Here is a 19,396-nt window from a genome sequence, read left to right on the forward strand (position 1 = left end):
TCCCCAAAAGAGAATTGAGTAAAGGATTTGCTCATTGTGATGGAGATCATGATGCTGAAATTTCTTCATCTCCTCTAAGTGATTTACAAATGTTTAGGCATGGAGTTTCTCTCTTCTATGTTCTTCTCAAACTTTCTTCTCTCTGCTGCTCCCAAGCTCAGACAATAACCATGAAAACAGTGAGATGTGTGTCTGCAGAAAAGAAATAAAAGTATAGCTGGGCCTCTTTACATACTAATGAGGTGTTTTGGAGAGTGGCAACTTGCTTATGTATGCAGATGTTGATTTATGATTGCAAGTACATGTTTCACAGGCAGAATCCACATCTGCAATTTAAATAACTACTTAACAAAATGGAATATCTAATCAATAGCTAATTAGACCCAGGGCGCTGGCATTGTAGTTGAGAAAGCAGCAATGTCTAACTTTTAATCCTGTTGCAAAAAAAACAAAAATTAGCTCTTATGTAACTATCAGATAAGCACTTGCTCCCGGGAATGCAACCTTCTCAACAGGATTCTCATTTTAAAGCAACAGTGAGTTGGTACTCAGCAGTGTATTCTGCCCTTTACTGTAGAGAATTAGAACAAAAATAGGAAAGACTGCTTTGGGTTCAGGCCTAAAGACAGATTGGGCCTTTAGGAGTGTGTATGGGATGAGAGTTTCTCACAAAACTCTTCCTGTGATCTCCTCATTTTGTACTTGCATCACCGCTCCTACTGTGTGCATGAATATTTTTGGAGCCAAAGCATTTTTCCTGCTTTTGTGGAAATTTGTGGGATTCCCAAATAGAAACATAAATGAAAGGATTCTGTTCACATGCTTTCCAAATATTTTTATTTTACCTTTAACGGAGAGTGCTCAGAGCTGAATAAAAAGACGGTTCGATATTGGAGCACACTCTTCTAGCCTCATACCTTGGGCCTTGACCTAGACTGGGTGGTAGGAACAGATGTAGGAGCTATCTGTGTGAGCTGTGTGTTAAAGTCAGCAAGCTGCGTCGTTGACAGTGTTTCCTTCTGGGTTTTCTTCTTCCTTACATTGCGTGGTACCAATTAAAAGTTCACAGAGGGGTCATAATCACTGGCCTCTGGCAAGGCTTTGTGAGAAAGTCTGCTGTATTAGGCTGCCCAGATGCAAGCCATGTTTGAGCTTAGTTTGTTTTTTTTTCATTCTCCCATCCCTTCATTCATGCCAGCTGCTACTGTGGATATTTTCCCCTCTGTTTAAGGTAATAATAGAGTCAGTGCTGAAACCGAGCTACAGGCAAGAACTAAAAATAAGTTTGCAGGGGTTTGTTTTAATATTGTTGGGAAAACCTTAGAATCTTTTTGAAAGTGTTTGTTTCCCAAGAAACTCCTTCAGGAGCATCTTCCTTCCTTGTGTGTCTTTAGCTTGATGCTAAGAACAAGCTTAGTAAGCATAACTGATATGTGGTGGTTTAAGTTTTTAAACAGCGTGGTAACAACCATTACCTCTTTAAACAGTGTGCTCTCTTATGGTGGTACTCTAGAACTCTTATGAATATGCATAGTTTTATCTTAAAAGCCCTCTGGTATATCCAGTGTAATAGGAAGAAGAACGGTGTATTAGAAAGGGGTTGTATTTCCAATTCTGCCATCTCTTAAGTAGGTGGCATAGAAAGTTGCTTTGGCTCATCATCTGTGCAGTCAGAGTTGCACAGGCTTCATGAACCCTATGAAATACCTAATAGGACCTGGCCCTGACCCATAGTAGGTGCTTCATAAGTGGCACAATTCCTTTCCCTCTCATTATTTTTTTTATTGTTGTCTCTTTTTGACATCAAGTTTGATAAGTGAGAATTGCCCATTGCCATAGTTTATGATTTTCCAAATGTCATATCCCAATCTTCAGGGTAAATGTGGCTTAAGTATTTTTTTTCTACCTTCCTGCCTACTTAGATTTAACTGACATTCACTAGCCACAAAACAGAGCCTATGTGGACTTTGGCTATGAAAACCACACCTCTCTGAGGCAAAAAGTCACTTGTTTTAGGGAGAAGACAAACAAGCCAACTGACAAGAAGCCAGCCATATAAGTCTTTTCTTAAGACATACTCACTTTTCTCACTAGAAAGACTTTAAAAATTGAGATTTGAAATCATTTAAGAACTCAAATAACAGTGTTCTGGGGAGAACCACATTCATAACAATTCTCATGCCAATGCAAATTTGTTCATCTACCCATTGCAATACATCCCAATAGGTGATTCCTCATCCTAGCATGCTCCACCTACAGAAAATACTGCAGCTTTAAATGGTGGAAATTTTTTTCTTTATTTTTAAACAAGTTTCAGATTGCATAAAAGTTACATAAAAAATATAGGGGATTCCCATATACCCTATTCCCCCACACACAATTTTACCCATTAACAACATCTTTCATTCACGTGCTACATTTTTTTATAATTTTTGAACACATATTGAAGCATTGCTGCTAATTATGAGCTATGTTTACATTATGGTTTACAATTGGCACCTGCACAATTTCATAGATTTTGACAAGATATATAATGGGCTGTGTCCTTCATTGTAATATCATGCAGAACCAGATGCCCCATGTTACACCTATGCTTCCTTCTCACTCCCCTTAGAACCTATGTCTTTATATCAATGTTACAAGTATTTTTGCTACTAGAATAATAATAAATCTACTTTGGTCTGTTATTGCATTCCCCCTTATGTATGTTCATTCCTCAATCTTGAGGATTTGGGCACAGCTCTTCTTCCAATTGAGACGGAGCTTATATTCCATGGGACAGATGGTTGGAACTGTCTTGCTTGCAGTTGCAGATATTCTCCGGTTTGGGGGATGGGCATTGTCCATCATCATCCCTTTGTTAGTTGTCCTGGGCAAATCCAATGAACTGGAGAGAAGGTGTTGGCTACAACTCTCCTGAGATTCAGAGCTTAACCAGCATGTGAATAATCGAAAGATTTATGTCTCTGGGACATATATTTAATGGGTATAGTGCTAATAATAGGTTCAAATAAAAGGGATAGAAGAATTATGTTTAGGAAAATTATAAAGGAGTCTAACTGTTACATTGGGGAGATATGTTATAATGTATTCCAAGGTAAGGCCCACCGATTTCCTAGGGTTGTCTGCCTTAACTGTAGTGTCCAGACATCTCTAGAACCTTCAGGAGCACCCTTTGAATTTTAATGTTCAAAGATAGCATGAAGGTTAAATCAACACCATGTCAGTAATCCTTCTGGAATGACAAAACTTGAAAGCCTTAAAAGCGATGGTTAAACCTTATTTTTCTATTAAATATGGCATTTGGTAGATCCAGCTTTGTACAATTCTGGGACTTTTCTGTTCAGATTCACATATTGATAAGGACATGTTGCATATGTTAAAAAATATAAACCAGTTACCTTAAATTGCATGCTTTATAAGGAATACATGTAGAAAAAAATGTTCCATGGTACAGCTTAGACAAATTATGATTATTGCATAAACAAGAAAAATATGAAATTCCATTTTTTCTTTGTCCTTGGTCTCCTTATATCTGCTTGCACCTACTTTACCAGGAAGTGATGAAGTGAGGGCATGAAAGCAGGTAATTTGAGTGCCATTAGTGAGGTCAGAAGATAGCACATAATATAAGCCTTTTGTGGTAATATAATCCTTTTAAAGTACCTTTGGACAACTGACTAAAAACCAATTATCTATAACTATTACAAAAATCTGAATTTTAAAATATTTCTGTAAGTAAATATTCATCATATTGTGTGATTTAATTTTACACTTGAATTAGACAGATGCTGAGGGTTGCATGCTGTCCTCTTTGAAATTTATAGCTTGAGCTGAACTAGGACTACTCGAGGAAGGAATAAGACTTCTTTCTTTGTATATGTGAGTGGGTGGTTAGTGGCATTTTCTTAATCTTTCCAAATGGGAAAAATGTATGCAGTCATTTCTTTTTATGTCAGGGTCTTTGACTGAGTTTGTTTCTGTCTAAATTGAAAGATGAAATGGTTCATTTTGCCATTGTCATATTTCAGTGATTCAGCAAAGTGCAACCATTTATTCTGAACCCACAAGCCTTGACTGAAAGGGTGGCCAGATTGATAACTCTCATGCCTTTTTTTTTTTCCCCAACCCATCCAGCACCTAACTTTGCATCTGGCTCAGGAAATTTGGGACCCATTAAAAATCACTTAGGGCTTTGTGACTGCTGCTTATTGGTTTATTGTAATTCTGATTAATAAGCCATTCAAATTCCCCATTTCAGGATTTTTTAAAAATTTAAAATAAATTTTTTTTAAAATTTAATTTAAAATTTTAACTGATTTGCTTTTGACTTGTACATTCAGATTCAGGGTTTCTCACCCCTTAAAATAAGTAGGTTTTGAGTATCCCTATACTTAGATGGGTTGCTGAGTATTCTTTTTTTCCTGTTAAAATTAGCTGTCATTGTAACATATTCACTTGTGTGGAGGCTACCATGGAGAAAATGGGACCCCAAACCCTTGCCCCTGCCCATGAAATATGTCTTTCTCATGTTTTTGATATTTTTTGAAGAATCTCTATTTTGAGTTGAAAAAATACATTTAGTGTTTATTATTAGCGGGTACATATTTGAAAGCGGTCCCAGAATTAACTCCAGATCAGAGGCCCCAGAATTGGAAAGCTAAGGAGGATATTTTAAGAATGCTAAGCATTCCTCTTTCATTTGAGTAGGCTGCATAGGGGATGATTTACAACTCCACAGCAATTCCAGGGAGAACCCTTAAAAACTCACAGAGGTCATCTCCCAAAGAGAGGCACAATCTTGATGTTATTTCACTGGCTGCTTTAGCAGGGTAGAAGGAACTGAAAAACTGTTATCCAGTAAAGCTTCATCTACTCTGGCCTCTGGAAGAGAATATATTTCTTCTAGAGGATCAGAGTTGTGATCTATCTTCTTATCTGCTGACAAATCCAGAGGAGCTGAAAAGCATCTGAGCTTTTGCAAACTTGACCCTATAACTAGAGCTGTGACACAAGTCTTCAGATATATTTCATATGGAGCAAATACATACTATTTGTACGGTGACCACATATCCACAAAAATACAATCAGCATACATGGCCTCATAATTATGTGGACTATGGAGTAGAGGATTTGAAAATAGACTATCCCAGAAATTCCAGGATATATAGTCAGAGTTGTTATGTGCTGGGTACTATAATTTTTAAATATATGTTATCATAGTGAATCTTTACTGCAGATATATAAAATAGATCTGATTATCCTAAGTCTTAAGAGAACTGAATCTCATACTGAGAATGTGTGATATATTCAAACAAGTAGTAATAAGTTATCACACCAGGTTGAGTTGCTTCGTTCTCCCTCCTCCCACCTTGGCCCAAGGTCATACTGCCTCTTTTGGGGTTTAAACTGTATAACATGTAGATTATTGGTATAAGGAATGATGTTCCTGGGCCAGAAGTGGCCAGGTAAGTGAATGTGTGGATGAAATATGGAGCTGGGACTCTGTGTTCTGGTAGGTCTTAAGTGTAACACTCCCAGTAGAAAAAGAATACTTTCTGCAGCTGTCAGACTCAGTTCATACAACTGAGTCCTATGGCTTTATTGTTCTGTAAAGAGTAAAAATTATATTTTTTTCCAACAAAAGAAGCTTATTATCCCATCCAAATATTTTGTGCTATGCCTTAGTCCTCTGGAAAAAGAATCTCGGATTAACAACCTTCATTTTCTCTAGCTAGTGTGAAAAGTTGCTGCTTTGTACAGGCATTGGAGCCATATGGGATAGAAGTTTAGAGTTCTTTTACAGATGATATTTTTCAGTAAACTGCTGTTGATCAATTTTCTCCCGGCTTCACTCTAAGAGAAGCCCAATACAGAAGAGGAAAGAAAATACATTCATCAATTGAGTATATTTTTGGATGGCTTTGGAGCTGAATTCTGATAATACCAACAAAGAAGTTTCAATTTTGAATAAAATAATATGTTTTAGGCCGTAATCAAAGAATTAAGTAAGAGCTGGGAATGGTACAAGCCCTTATGAGTTGGGTATCTGAACAATTGTAATGGGAGAAATGTTCTGGGGACTGATCCTTTACCCTTCCTTTTTCTTTACCTCTACCCTTGACACACAAATAAGTCAGCATACTAATACTGCATTGGGAATATTGGCTTCAGACAGCATACACAGAAGTGTAAATGAGAGCTTTATTGTGTGCAAAATTTTGCTGAATTATGGTCCATATCTGGAATTTTGAACTCTTTAGATGTAAATTTTCACATGATTTTTCAGAGCTACATGTATGAGTGTATTCTATCCATCATAGCAGAATGGCTTCTTTGTGGAGCCTTACTGAACAGACACATTCCAGTAAGATCCACATTTGTACCAGGGCAGAAGACCAGCTGCTATCCTTTATTCTCAACAAAAGACTCTGTGTTTAAGAAAAAACTATGTACCGTATGCCCAGCAGCAGAAGGGAGTCTGAGCAGTGATGTCAAAGTATACCATGATGTCACCACAATTCACAAAGAATTACAGTTAATGCCATGTGAAGTGAGGCCAAATTCAACACTTTCCCTCTTGGGTACTTCACAGTCTGAGAGACAGAAGCAAGGTCAGAGGTCAGGTCTTTGTATAATTTTGTTTTGCATTCTCCAGACACCCTAATTTGGGAAGCAGAGGAGGTAAAAGACATCGTGTTAAAGAAAAGTCCCCTGACCATCTGTTGAGAATAAATTCTAGTTTCTATATGCATATGTGTCTATCCTAGATTAATTCTTAGGATTTCTGCTGAAGATTGGTAGGTAAACAAATTTAATTAAAATAATATGCAAAAAAAAATCCAGATGTATTCAGCAAAAACTTACACAATCATTTGGCCAAATTATGAAAATAAGAAAGAAACAAAATAATCAGGCTGAGAGTTTTAATAAATATTGGAAATAAGACTCAATCATTCTTTTTTTCTCTTTTAGGGTGTTTATGGGACCATTAGCTATATCATGACCCTGACCTCAAGAAAGGCAGTACAGGGAAAACTTTTGAAAATGTTTGTAATCTAATAAATTTGCCACTCTTTCTGTCAGCTGTCTCATTATCTTAGAATTGACATCTCCCTTTTCTTTGTTTTACTTTGTAATTTAAAGAAATAAACCTCACAGAACCATTTAAGATCACCCAGCGTCTCTAGGGATGTAGTGTGAGCAAGCTGATAAAGGAGCACAGAATGTCTTTAGCTCAGAGAATAACGGTGGTCGAAATGGGACCCTTAAAAAACAACACCTGTCAAAATCCCATGCCTATGAAACAGGCCCTCCTTATTTAAGAACTTAACAGCGGAAGTTGTGGAATCCCCACCATTAAATGCAGTGGGGGTTGAGATGACTAGACTGGAGGTGGAGAAGGATTGTGGTGCTAGTCCGGCCGGATGACCAGCCAGAGAACCAGAGTTCACAAAGAGTAACGGGAAGACCTAGGCTAGGGAGCTGTCCAAGGTAAAGTCCATTAGGAAGAGCCAGGAATCAGGCACTTGGGAAACAAAATACAAAGTGAGTCTCCAGGTCCAGGGTTGGCATTAAATTTAGGGCATGAATCCCAGGCACTGTGCCTGGTAAAAAAGAGGTGAGGGGGAGACTCATTCAGGAATAAAGGACCAGAGACATAGCAGACACAGTGACTAGTAGAAATTAATCTCTCAGATTACAGTGCTATAAAATGATCCATGCTTAGACATCTTTTTTTTTTTTTTTTTCCACAGAGTCATTCTCTATCTCTCTCTTTATTCTCTTTTTTTTTTAAAGCCAGTGGCAGTTCAAGTGATAGATACTGTTATGTTCTAGGTTGGGGAGCAGGAAAATTCTTTGGAAACTACAATATAACAGTGATGGTTAGGCTTATGTGTCAACTTGGCCAGGTAATGGTGCCCCATAGCCTGGTCAAGTAAGCACTGGCCTATTGGTTACTGTGAGGTTTCATGAACTTAAGTCATTAGTAGGTTGATTGCATCTATGGCTGATCACGTCTACAGTCAACTGAGGAGATTGCCTTCATCAGTGAGTCATGTCTCATCCAATCAGTTGAAGGTCTTAAAAGGAGATCAGCTTGATATTGACGACTCTGTTTATGAGCGTTTTGCTCTTAAAATTTCAACTTAGCCTAATGTTGTATGGTGCCTAAGAGTTACCTCCCAAAAGCTTCCATGTTGCAGAGTTGCAACACCTACTCTCCAGTTCATTGGACTCACCCAGGACAGCTAACAAGGAGACAAAGATGGACAACTACCATGCCAAGAACCGAGAGAGTTTATAACTGTAAGCAGGAGACTCCCATCCATCAGCCATATGGGATCGAAGCCCCCTCTAAATTAGAGGTGGAGTGGGCAACACTATCTCAGAATACTCAGAATTTGGGAATAAAATATGGACTAGAGTGCACTTACTGGTATTCTATTATAGACTTATTGTGATTCTAGCAATGGAAGAAATTATATCATTGATATGGAGATAGTGGCCACTGGAGGTGCTGAAGATAGGGAGAGGGAAAAAGAAGTATAACATGGGGTCGTTTTTGGGACTTGGAATTGTCCTGGATGACATTGCAAAGGCAGATACAGGACGTATATATCCTGCCATAACCTACAGAAGGAATGGGAAAGAGTGTAAACTACAATGTGAACTATAATCCATGCTGTGTGGCAATGCTCCAAAATGTGTTCATCAATTGCAATAAATGTACCACACTAATGAAATAAATTATTAATGCGGGAAAAGTGGGAGGTGTGGGAAATGGGGCATATGGGAATCCCCTTTATTTTTTTATGTAACATTTTATGTAATCTATGTATCTTTCAAAAATAAATAAAAAATATATTTTAAAAAAAAAAGGAGTTCAGCAGTTGGAAGAGAGGATTTTCATCTCTACTTCTGCCAGCCACCTCCTTCCATGGAATTGATTAAGGTCTTTCAACAGAGTTCCCAGCTTGCAGCCTGCCCTGTGGAATCTGGACTTGGTCATCCCCACAGTTGCATGAGATGATTTTATAAAATCTCATAATATTTACAGATATCTCCTGCTGGTTCTGCTTCCCTAGAGAACCCTAACACAATAACCTATCCCTTTGGCCTTGTCTATGGACAGAATTCATTTTATTCATTCAATAAATATTTATTAGTTGCTTCCTGTGTGCCAGGCACTGATTTAGGTGAACAATGGATAAAACATACAAAAATTTCTGACTTTATAATGTTATGTTCTAGTAGGATAAGATAGAAATAAACAATAAACTTAATAAGTCAAGTATATTGTATTATAAAAGAGTGCTATAAAATAAAAAAGCATGGAACAGGCTAAGAATAAAAAGAAAACTGTAACAGGCTAGGAGGACTTGGAAGGGATGCAGTTTTAAACAGTCTGGTCAAAGTAGGCCTCACTGAGAAGATGGAAGTGTTGTCAAGCAAACACTTAATGGAGGTAAGGGAGCTGCTGTAAAGATGCCTGGAGAAGAATGTTCATCAGAGGCAACAACCAGTTCTGTCCTAAGACGAGAGTGACTGGGCTGTTTGAAGAGCAGCAAGGTCAGTGAGCCAGAGGGTGATAAGGTCAGAGAGGTAACTCAGCTGGATGATGTAAGACCTGCGAGCCATTGTAAGCACTGGTGAATCCACAAGGAAAAGGAGTTATACTAGCAGTGATTGGTAAATCCCAGGGAAAAGAATGCTGTATATGGGAAGGATATCTTTAGAAAAATCTTTGCCTAGAGGAAAGGGAATCAATGCTTTCACATAATTTTTTTCACATGGAGCTGTATGAGAGTTGAGAAGAACCCCACCTTGTCCACTTAGCCTAATAACCTGAGGTTGTTTACCAGCATCTCCTGGTGGCAAGTGGGTGTGGGTATTGAACAAATCAGCAAGGAAGATTTTCTATTTTAAAAATCTATTAAATTGCTCCCTCAAAGCAACAACAGCAAAAAGCCCTGCCTCCTGAAGGCGTAGCTTCAAACTACTGAATACAAAGATCCCACTTTTCCCCTCAGTGGTCATTCTTAGAGCTGTGAGCAGGTGCAGCCTTTGACGATGGGGACTGACAGAAGCATCTGCATCTTCCTCCTTCCTGTCTCTTCATTGCTGTTCTAACCCCAAGTGGAACCTGTGTGGCATATAATAGAGACATCTCGAAGGGATGCCATAGAGCGACTGGGCCTGGATTTCACCTCGGGCACATCCGTTCCTAATTATGTGATCTTAGGCATGTTGCTTAACCTTTCTAAGTCTCGGTTTTATTTTTGTTATAACTAATTCCCAGGACTATTGTAAAAATTAAATAAGAATAAGATATATAAAGTACCAAAATACAGCAAGGGTCCGGCAAACAGTATTTCACTTTCCCTTCTTCCTCTAAGTGATTTTCCCTTCTTTCTCCCCCTCCATGCCCCTGTGTACTTTAGTCTTAGTGATCTGACCCTCTTTCTGTGGTCACCCGTTTTGAGGAATTTATCTGATTAAACTCATTCGCCCTAGATTAGGACCACGCCTAACACTTAGGTGTACTCCCCACCACATTGTGAGAACCAGCATAATACCTTCAATACCTTATACTCAGGTGATTTGGTTTCATGTATTACTCCTCCCAAGGATATTTGAACAACAAACAAAGGTCTACACCAGAGGTTCCCAACTTTCTAATACAAAGGAGCTCTTTTATTATTTTTTTCCTATGGGCCTTATGACTTGGAAATTTCCGTCTACTCAAAACACTACATGTATTAATAATTTGTTTTCCCATTTTATGATTTAGAGACCTGAGTTTGCAATTAAAAAATTAATGCAGTAAAAGTCAGGAGTCAGCCTATTTGTATAATAAGATGGTTGATGTTTCGGTAACCTTATGTTGTTTTATTGCAGGTAAATATATTTCCATTAGGGTTTTGAAAATAATAAACATAGCTCTTGGACCAATGTTGGCAACTTTGTGAATTATGAGGATCCAGTTTTCTCATATTGGAAACTTTAGCTGTATATCAAAGAAACAAGTATGCAAAGAATAAAATTAGGGCACCCATAACAAACTTATGAGAGAAGCATAGGGTGTGTATGTGTGTGTGTGTATGGGGAAGGAAAAGATGTGGAGCACAGGGGTAGATGGGGAATAGTACTGTGCCATTCACTTCTCATATGTGCTTCCAATTCACCTATTACAGATAGAGCCATCTCTTCATCCCTGTGCAGAAGGCTCACTCTTGTGTTGGTGACCTTGATAAGAATGGTCAACCTTGTTACCACTGTTTACATTGCCATATAAATATTGTGTAGTGTTCATGGACATTCTGTTATAATTTCTAGTCAGAAATCCCCAAATGGAATTTTGACTTTGTTACTTACCAGCTATGTGCCCTTGGAGAAGTTACCTTCTCAAAACCTCAGTTTCATAAATCCATGCTTGAAGTCATTTAGATCTTAAGAGAAATAACAGTTGCAGAGAATTGTCTAAAAGTTAGGCAGCTAATCCAGTTCTCTGACTCTGAAATGACAGATCGGTTTAGTCTCTTCACATGCCATCCACAGTCTGTTGCATTTTGGCATCTAGTGCATACCCTGGAAAATATTCTGAAACCCCATAAAATCATGGTAGAAAAGAGTACCATAGTTGATTAGTAATGCCTACTCTGGGTCCTGGCCAGAGGAATAGCTGCACATATGCCATGTTTTTGCCAGCCCAACTGTACGTGCTGTAAAGTCTATACTTGTATTAAGTCAGAAACTGTCATGATGCTCAGTACCTGGACAATCTGTTTTTGGTCTCTTAAAACTTGCTTTTACCACATATACCCTGGCAGTTATTCAAAGGATATCAAAGAGACAGGTCTTTGAAACTTTATTTGCTCTGTTGTTATTGGGACACTGTTACATGCTATTGCTTCTGAAGACTCACAACAAACATTCCATATTTTGAGGAATCATTGTTCTCCTAAGTCATTTGTTCATTCATTTGTTACCAAACTATTTATTGAGCATCTATTATAAGGAAGGCACTATCTGATACATCTTCTAAAAGATCCCATAAATATTGTGACTCCTGTAATTGCTCACATATCTCTCTTTTGTAGAAAACTAAAATCTAGATATTTGGCCCCTATTTAGCAAGTGTATAGGTCTTCACAGTGTCCTTTGTATGTAGTTCTCTCATTCCTGGCTTTGTCTTATCTTTTTTATGCTTATCTTTCTCTTTGCCCCAATTTCTTATTTTTTTACAAAATTTTTATTGTCATACCATATGTATATACTATAAATCTTTCTTTAAAATGATCAAATATAAATAAATTAAGCAATATCTGTATCTTAGATTTAATTGGATATTCAAGCTCCCTATTTTCTCATAAAATTAGTAAATGAGGTATAATGGATGTAAGAGCAAACTGTTTACCATAAGTTCAAAATGAATTAATTACAAGTAAAAGTGACTGTGATCAGATTTGCAGGGTTTAGTTTTCCATATTTGTCTTTCCTAGCACTGCAAATAGAGGGATTTAAAAGTTTCTTACCTCATTGTGTTGGATCAAGAAAAGCTTGACATCACTGGCTCAGTATTTGATGCTAGGAGTTGAGTTCCTTATGGGAAACCGTTTGGTATGTGGCCAGGATGAACCCATCTAAGCATGTCTGTCTGGAGCATGGTATTTGCGTATGTTGTGTTTATTTACATTCTCCAAATTATTAGGTATGTGAGCTTTCTCCTGTGGCTCTGTGTGAAGACATTTCATTGTATTAATACATATTTTAGTGTCTAGAGAACTCTAGTCTTGTGTCTAGCCTATTTACTTGCTGTCAGCTCTATAAAGAAAAAAGCCTGTATCAGTTCATACTGTAGGCCTGATGCCTAAAATCTGCACAACATGCTTAAAGTCTGTGAGCCAACTTGGATTAGATGCTATCATCCTAGATTTTTGTTTAGCGAGGGTTCCCCCCCCTTCCTTCAGTAAATCCTGAAGGAGAATGAAAAAAGATCAGTGTGATGTATATATTTTCTCAAATATAAGACAAATGACTGCATGTACATGTGTATGTACATAAGAGAGGGCACAAAAAGTGCATATTCAAGATAAAAAAGCAAAAGTTGATGACTCTGTAATGGCGTCTACACAACAAAAACATTATTGTTAATCTTGGTAATTCTCAGGGGTGCTATATTGCCTTTCTCTAAATTGTTCTTGGATCTTCTTACTTTTTATGTCACCTGAGATGAAAGTTTTGTAAAACCAGCAACACTATACAATCATTTTGGATGGCGTGGAGGTTAGACCACTGCAACCAGCTGACACCCAGCAGCAGAATACGAATAAGCTGCTTTAGGCCAAAATATTCAGTCAGTTTTCCATCCTTTGCAAAAAATTCCACACAGTTGCCAATAGTCATTGAGTGGTCATTATCTCACTTTAATGTTTTGTCCAGAATGGGGTGGGTCTGGAAACTCAATGACCTGAACATTGCCTTCCATGACCTTTCACTAATAATGAACGTAGGTGCCGTTGTGAAATAGTTTCTTAAAAATACTACTCCTTTACTGTAATTCTTGTTCATGCATCAGGACAGAGTTCAGGTTTAGCCTCTAGTTTTCATTTGTGGTATGTCTATTTCTCTTTATACACAGATACATACACTCATGCATTTTTGTGTACTTGTGTGTCATTAATGAATATAGTCTAAGGCTGCCAATCTGTAACCTATACTTAAAATATTAGCAAGCCATTATATTTGGTGTTATGTGTTTCATTGATTCATCTATGTTTATTGAATATCTCAAATGTCAAACACTGTGCTAAGCAGCAGAGATACAAAGATTTATAAAATGTGGGCTCTCAGCCTGTGATCTATTAGGGAGACAGACATTAGATTAAGTTCAGTGTAAGTTATATAACAGAATTTGAATTGGGTGTATATAAAGGAAATCCAGAAATAATAGTGGCTTAAACATATGACATATTTATTCTCTCACTAAAAAGAAGTCAGGTCAAGATGAAATTGGTTCAGCTGTGGTATCATGGCTCCAGAACCAGGCTCATTCTCTCCTTCTGCTCTTCTATCCTTAGTGCAAGGCTTCCGTTCTCAAGTTTGGGAGCCAACAAGATAGAAGTAGGGAAGAAGGTGGAAGGGGACCTTTCCTAGCTAAGTCTCAGCTTCTTTTAGTTCCCAGAAGTCCCATACAACATTTCCACTTTCATTTCACAATCACAGCTGGTCACCTGGGTTATGAGAAACTGGCTACAATGCCACCCCAAATAAAATTGGGGTTCTGTTAGTGGGAAAAAAAAGGAATATGGCTATTGGATAGCAACCAGCAATCTCTGCTCTTCATGAACAAAGGCTGGGGAACATAGAGTAATAAATCAGCAATTATGGAATCTGGACAAGGCCTTTTTTGAGGAGAAGACACTTAATTTGGATATTGAAAGATAAATAGGAGTTTGTCAAGCAAAGAATTGGGAAAGAACATTCCAGGCAGAAATAATGACATGTACAGAAACACAGAGGGGTCTATTATAATTGAAAATTAAGCACATCTCTATATTCCCATTTATTTTTCTGTTATTAATGAAAGATCAAATTTTTAATTAATTGGACAATTGCTTAAGATCAACATATTTAGATATATCAACAATGATTTGCCTGATTAAATGGAAAACATTTTCTACTATTACCAATAAGAACATTGTATCTGATGATAAAGAATTCCACATTTTTTTGTCTTTATTTTTTTAATGTTACATTAAAAAAATATGAGGTCCCCATATACCCCACACCTCCCTCACCTCACTCCTCCCCTCGTAACAACAACCTCCTCCATCATCATGAGACATCCATTGCATTTGGTGAATACCTCTCTGAGCACCGCTGCACCTCATCGTGAATGGTCCACACCATAGCCCACACTCTCCCCCAGTCCACCCAATAGGCCATGGGAGGACATACAATGTCTGGTAACTGTCCCTGCAGCACCACCCAGGACAACTCCAACCCCCGAAAATGCCCCCACATCACATCTCTTCCTCCCACTCCCTACCCCCAGCAGCCACCATGGCCACTTTCTCCACACCAATGCCACATTCTCTTCGATTACTAATCACAATAGTTCATGAATAGAATATCAGTAAGTCCACTTTAATCCATATTCTATTCCTCCATCCTGTGGACCTTAGAATGGTTGTGTCCACTCCACATCTATATCAAGAGGGGGCTTAGATTCTACATGGATGCTGAATGTAATTCTCCTGCTTTCAGTTGTAGGCACTCTTGGCTCCCTGGTGTGGTGGTTGACTGAGGGAAGTGGACTTGGCCTAGTGGATAGGGGGTCCGTCTACCATATGGGAGGTCCGCGGTTCAAACCCCGGGCCTCCTTGACCCGTGTGGAGCTGGCCCACGCGCAGTGCTGATGTGCAAGTAGTGCCATACCATGCAGGGGTGTCCTCACGTAGGGGAGCCACATGTGCAAAGAGTGTGCCCCATAAGGAGAGCCGCCCAGAGTGAAAGAAAGTGCAGCCTGCCCAGGAATGGCGCTGCACACACAGAGAGCTGACACAACAAGATGACGCAACTAAAAGAAACACAGATTCCGGTGCCGCTGACCACAACAGAAGCGGACAAAGAAGAGCACACAGCAAATGGACACAGAGAACAGACAACTGGAGCGGGTGCAGGGAAAGGGTGAGAAATAAATTTAAAAAAATAAAAAAATAAAATTAACTGAGTTAGAATATTTTGGCATCTTAAAGAAAAATCAATACAAAAAAAAAAACTAATTGTGTCAGGGAGATATTTGTCTTTTAAAATCTTGCATTAAACAAAGTCCAATTAGAACTGACTTGGTTCATATCCTGGGATCCATAAAAGCACACTGAGAGCGCTAAGTCGGTGGTCTGGTCAAATTATCCTTAAAGTATGTCACCTTCAATTTAGCTATTCCTGAGATGACTGTTACTTTGGATCTGCGAAGCTGAGTTGTTCTTTTCTTAAAATGGCTTTGGCACCATAAAAAATATTTAGGATTAGATGGAGGTTTTCACATTAATTTCCTTTGGTTCTTTTAGAGACACAAGAGTCCCTTTAAAAATTTTCCAGAGAAACTTAAATCCTTTGAGAAACCTGAAATTCCTATAGTTTAAGGAGGAAATCCAGGTAGGCTTGAGCGCCTGAGCATGCAGATTCACATGCCCACTGCCCATCTTGCCTGTCCACAGAGCTGAGTGAATGACAAGACCAAGACCTTGTCTTTTCAACCCCAAACCATAACTGTAGAGTCAGTAATTCCTTGGATGCTGCCTAAATTAAGAATTAATAATGCCATAATTTCTTAAAGGATTCAGCTTTAATCCTTTGGATTTGTCTTCTGACTTTTTTTTCCCCTATTGTCACTTACTTAGGTTTTTGCTTACTCTCTATTTATCTAGTGTCTAGGCATGACTAAAAGATGTGAGAACCCTCACAGCAACACCTCCCCTACATCTAGTTAACTCTGATTCCTTATTTATATCTCAGCTCAAAAGACTCCCACAGGTAAGTCTTCTTTGGCCTTGCCAACCAGATCAAACTCTCCATATTTTATGCTCTCAGAGCATCATGTATCTGCTCTCTGGCCCATAGCAGGGCCTCAATAAATGTTGGTTGAGTGAATAAATGAGATTTTTGTAATTGCAGTACTCATACACTCCCATTTCAGAGTACTAAGCTTAAATATAGAATTAATCATCTTATGTGTGGATCCTTCTACAGAAAAACTTTTGAAAATAGTGTTTCTGCAGTTATGTAGAAGAACACCAAAGAAATCTTAAGCCAACACAAGCCTCCCTTTGCATAGATGAATTTTTTTTTTTCAATTTTTAATGGTCAAAAACTTATATGGAGAATTAGCCAGCTGGACTCAGTTTAGATGATCCCGATTTTGCTGGCAACATCCAAAGCATCATAGTCAGTGGCCAGTTGAACATAAGTCATTGTCTTTCCATCAGGCCTGATCAAGGTGTTGCCCTTGGCCATGTTAATATCCTAGAGCTTCGTTACAGCCTGTTTGATCAGACCTTGCTGGCCTTGACATCCGTAGTGAACGCAAGTGTGTTAGTGTCTTCAGTCTTCTTCATGGCTGACTCAGTGGTCAGGGGGAGCTTGATGATGGCATAGGGGTCAAGCTTGTTTCTCCTGGGGAGGCTCTTAGGATATTTGGGCTGTCTTCTGAGATGCAGCATCTTGGGTTGCCAGAAGGTCGGTGATGTGTGGATCTTCCTTTTTGTGTGTGGCTGTAGAAGCTTTCAGTACTGCCTTCTTGGCTTCAAAGTCTCTGCTTTGGCTTTGGTTTGAGGAGAGTGAGGAGCGTCCTTCTTTGATGTCGGCACCATCATGGTTGATTCTGAAGTGACCTCACTGTAGCCTTTGAACAGATTGAAGAGAACTGTTTTTGACCACTAGTAAACCACAGGAATGGTGCCAACCTGCCTTTGCTCCTCATCTTAGAGCTCAGCATCATGTTTTCCTGACATCTTTGCACTTCATAAAATATACAACTGTTGAAGGAATTGTTGCTCTGTCACCTACTTGTAAAGGTGCTGTTTGTTTTTAATGAAAAAATATACATTACCGCATTTAAAATATGTAGCACATGTATTACACCAAGCTAAATAATTGTATTTTTTAAACTATTGCCTAAATGTGCATTTGCCGGTATTAATTAAAAGCAATAAAAGGAAAATTGAGTCTCAAAGAAAGATCATATTAACAACTAGATTTTTTAAAGGGAAGAGGAATTGTAGGGGCTCCATTGATGGGGATAAGCCCTTCAAATGTCACTATAGTTCTCATTTTATTTTGTCAAAGACAGTAATTGAAATAGTTGGGAAGTGAAATAGTCTTTTGGTATTGGATATAACTAGAACTATAGCAGTATAATTTGGTACAGTTTGGATTTGGATTTTTTAACTCAGACATTGGAAGGAAAGCATAAAGACTCAAATGAGTTTGCCCACACACTATAAAGGGTAGTGATTTTGTTAAGCCTGGTTTGGACTAACCATATATGTTTTGTCAGATGTATTTACTTTCTGTTGCTTATGAGCTAGGTGATCCTTGGACAGGATTCAGAGCCTCAACTGCCAAATGAGGAAAATAATATGTTACATTCTGCTTTGAGATTTAATGGAGTATTTGTATTGTGCCTGGCACAGTACGGGGCCAGGCAAATAGCGGAGTGGTCAGTGTTGGTCGTCTCTGCTGCCTTCCACTTCAATCCTCCTCCTGCACCACAAGCATATACTAACCTATTTATGCCAGTTGATTCTGTTTTTCTTTTTGTACATGAAGGCTAACTAGAAAAGGATGCATTTTCGTTATTATTCAGCAGATATTTATTGAGGGCCTACAATTTGCCAAGCACAATTCTGGTTGCCTGGAATACATCAACGAACCCAAAATACAAAATTCCTACCCTTATGCAGCTTCAGTTTTGGAGAACATATGAAACACTAAGAATATTCATTAGATTAAAAAGCTTTACATTTTTTCTTGCTACGGTTACCTCATAGTTGTATTATTTTCTGATTGGGCAAATCATAATTGTTGATTGTGGAAATTATTTTGAATTAAGATTCTATAATAATAATTCAGGACCTTTCTCACTCCTTCCCCTTCTCCCTTGCACTCTTCTACTCTCTCTCTCTTCCACATTCTTTTTGTTTGTATATTTGAAATGCAAACACAACTTTAGTCATAATAAGATTTTTTTTTCCTTAGCTTGATTCAAATTCCAGCTGAATTCAGTCCCCTTCGGGGGGGAAGTATGTTTTAGGCTCTTCAGAAATGGAGGAAGGATAATTTGGTGGTGGTTGGCCTTACAATGGTTTCCTCTGTCAGTAGGCACCTAGATGAATTACACTTCTCTCTTTCTTGCTAGATTGTTGGCTGTGATCATCAACTAGGAAGCACTGTCAAAGAAGATAACTGTGGGGTCTGCAACGGAGATGGGTCCACCTGCCGGCTGGTCCGAGGGCAGTATAAATCCCAGCTCTCTGCAACCAAATGTAAGACCTCACAATGATGGGATGATCTTTGGGCTTGTTGACTTGTTTGATTCCCCTGGCCTAGCTCTGGCTCATCTCAGCAGCTAGGGAATAATACCTCCCCCCAAAAGAAAATGCGCCTGAAAATGTTCTGGAAAACTTCATGTTCCTGTTTTTGGTTTAATTTAGTGGGACAAGTCAGGTCACCAGTTTCAATCCCAAAGAAGAAACCTTTCCAAGGCATAGCAGGAGTAAACTAGACAAGGGTCCCAGCATGTCTAGTTTGCATGTTTGCATGTGTGTCCACTGTACATGCAACATGAGTTTTGCTGCCCAACCTGAGTACAGACTACATCCCAGCC

General features: G+C 38.5%; 1 protein-coding gene across 4 annotated transcripts in view; it reads left to right on the forward strand.

Annotated features, from left to right (window-relative positions):
* Positions 1–19,396, forward strand: part of ADAMTSL1 (ADAMTS like 1) — a 1,125,968-nt gene that overhangs the window by 820,569 nt on the left and 286,003 nt on the right. For all 4 annotated transcript variants that reach the window (XM_058301906.1, XM_058301907.2, XM_071216754.1 and 1 more), the window contains one exon: positions 18,929–19,055. In XM_058301906.1, coding sequence (XP_058157889.1) covers positions 18,929–19,055 — 127 coding nt within the window. The remainder of the gene's footprint in view (positions 1–18,928; positions 19,056–19,396) is intronic.

Source organism: Dasypus novemcinctus, chromosome 8, assembly GCF_030445035.2.
Source record: "Dasypus novemcinctus isolate mDasNov1 chromosome 8, mDasNov1.1.hap2, whole genome shotgun sequence".
Lineage (NCBI taxonomy): Eukaryota > Metazoa > Chordata > Mammalia > Cingulata > Dasypodidae > Dasypus > Dasypus novemcinctus.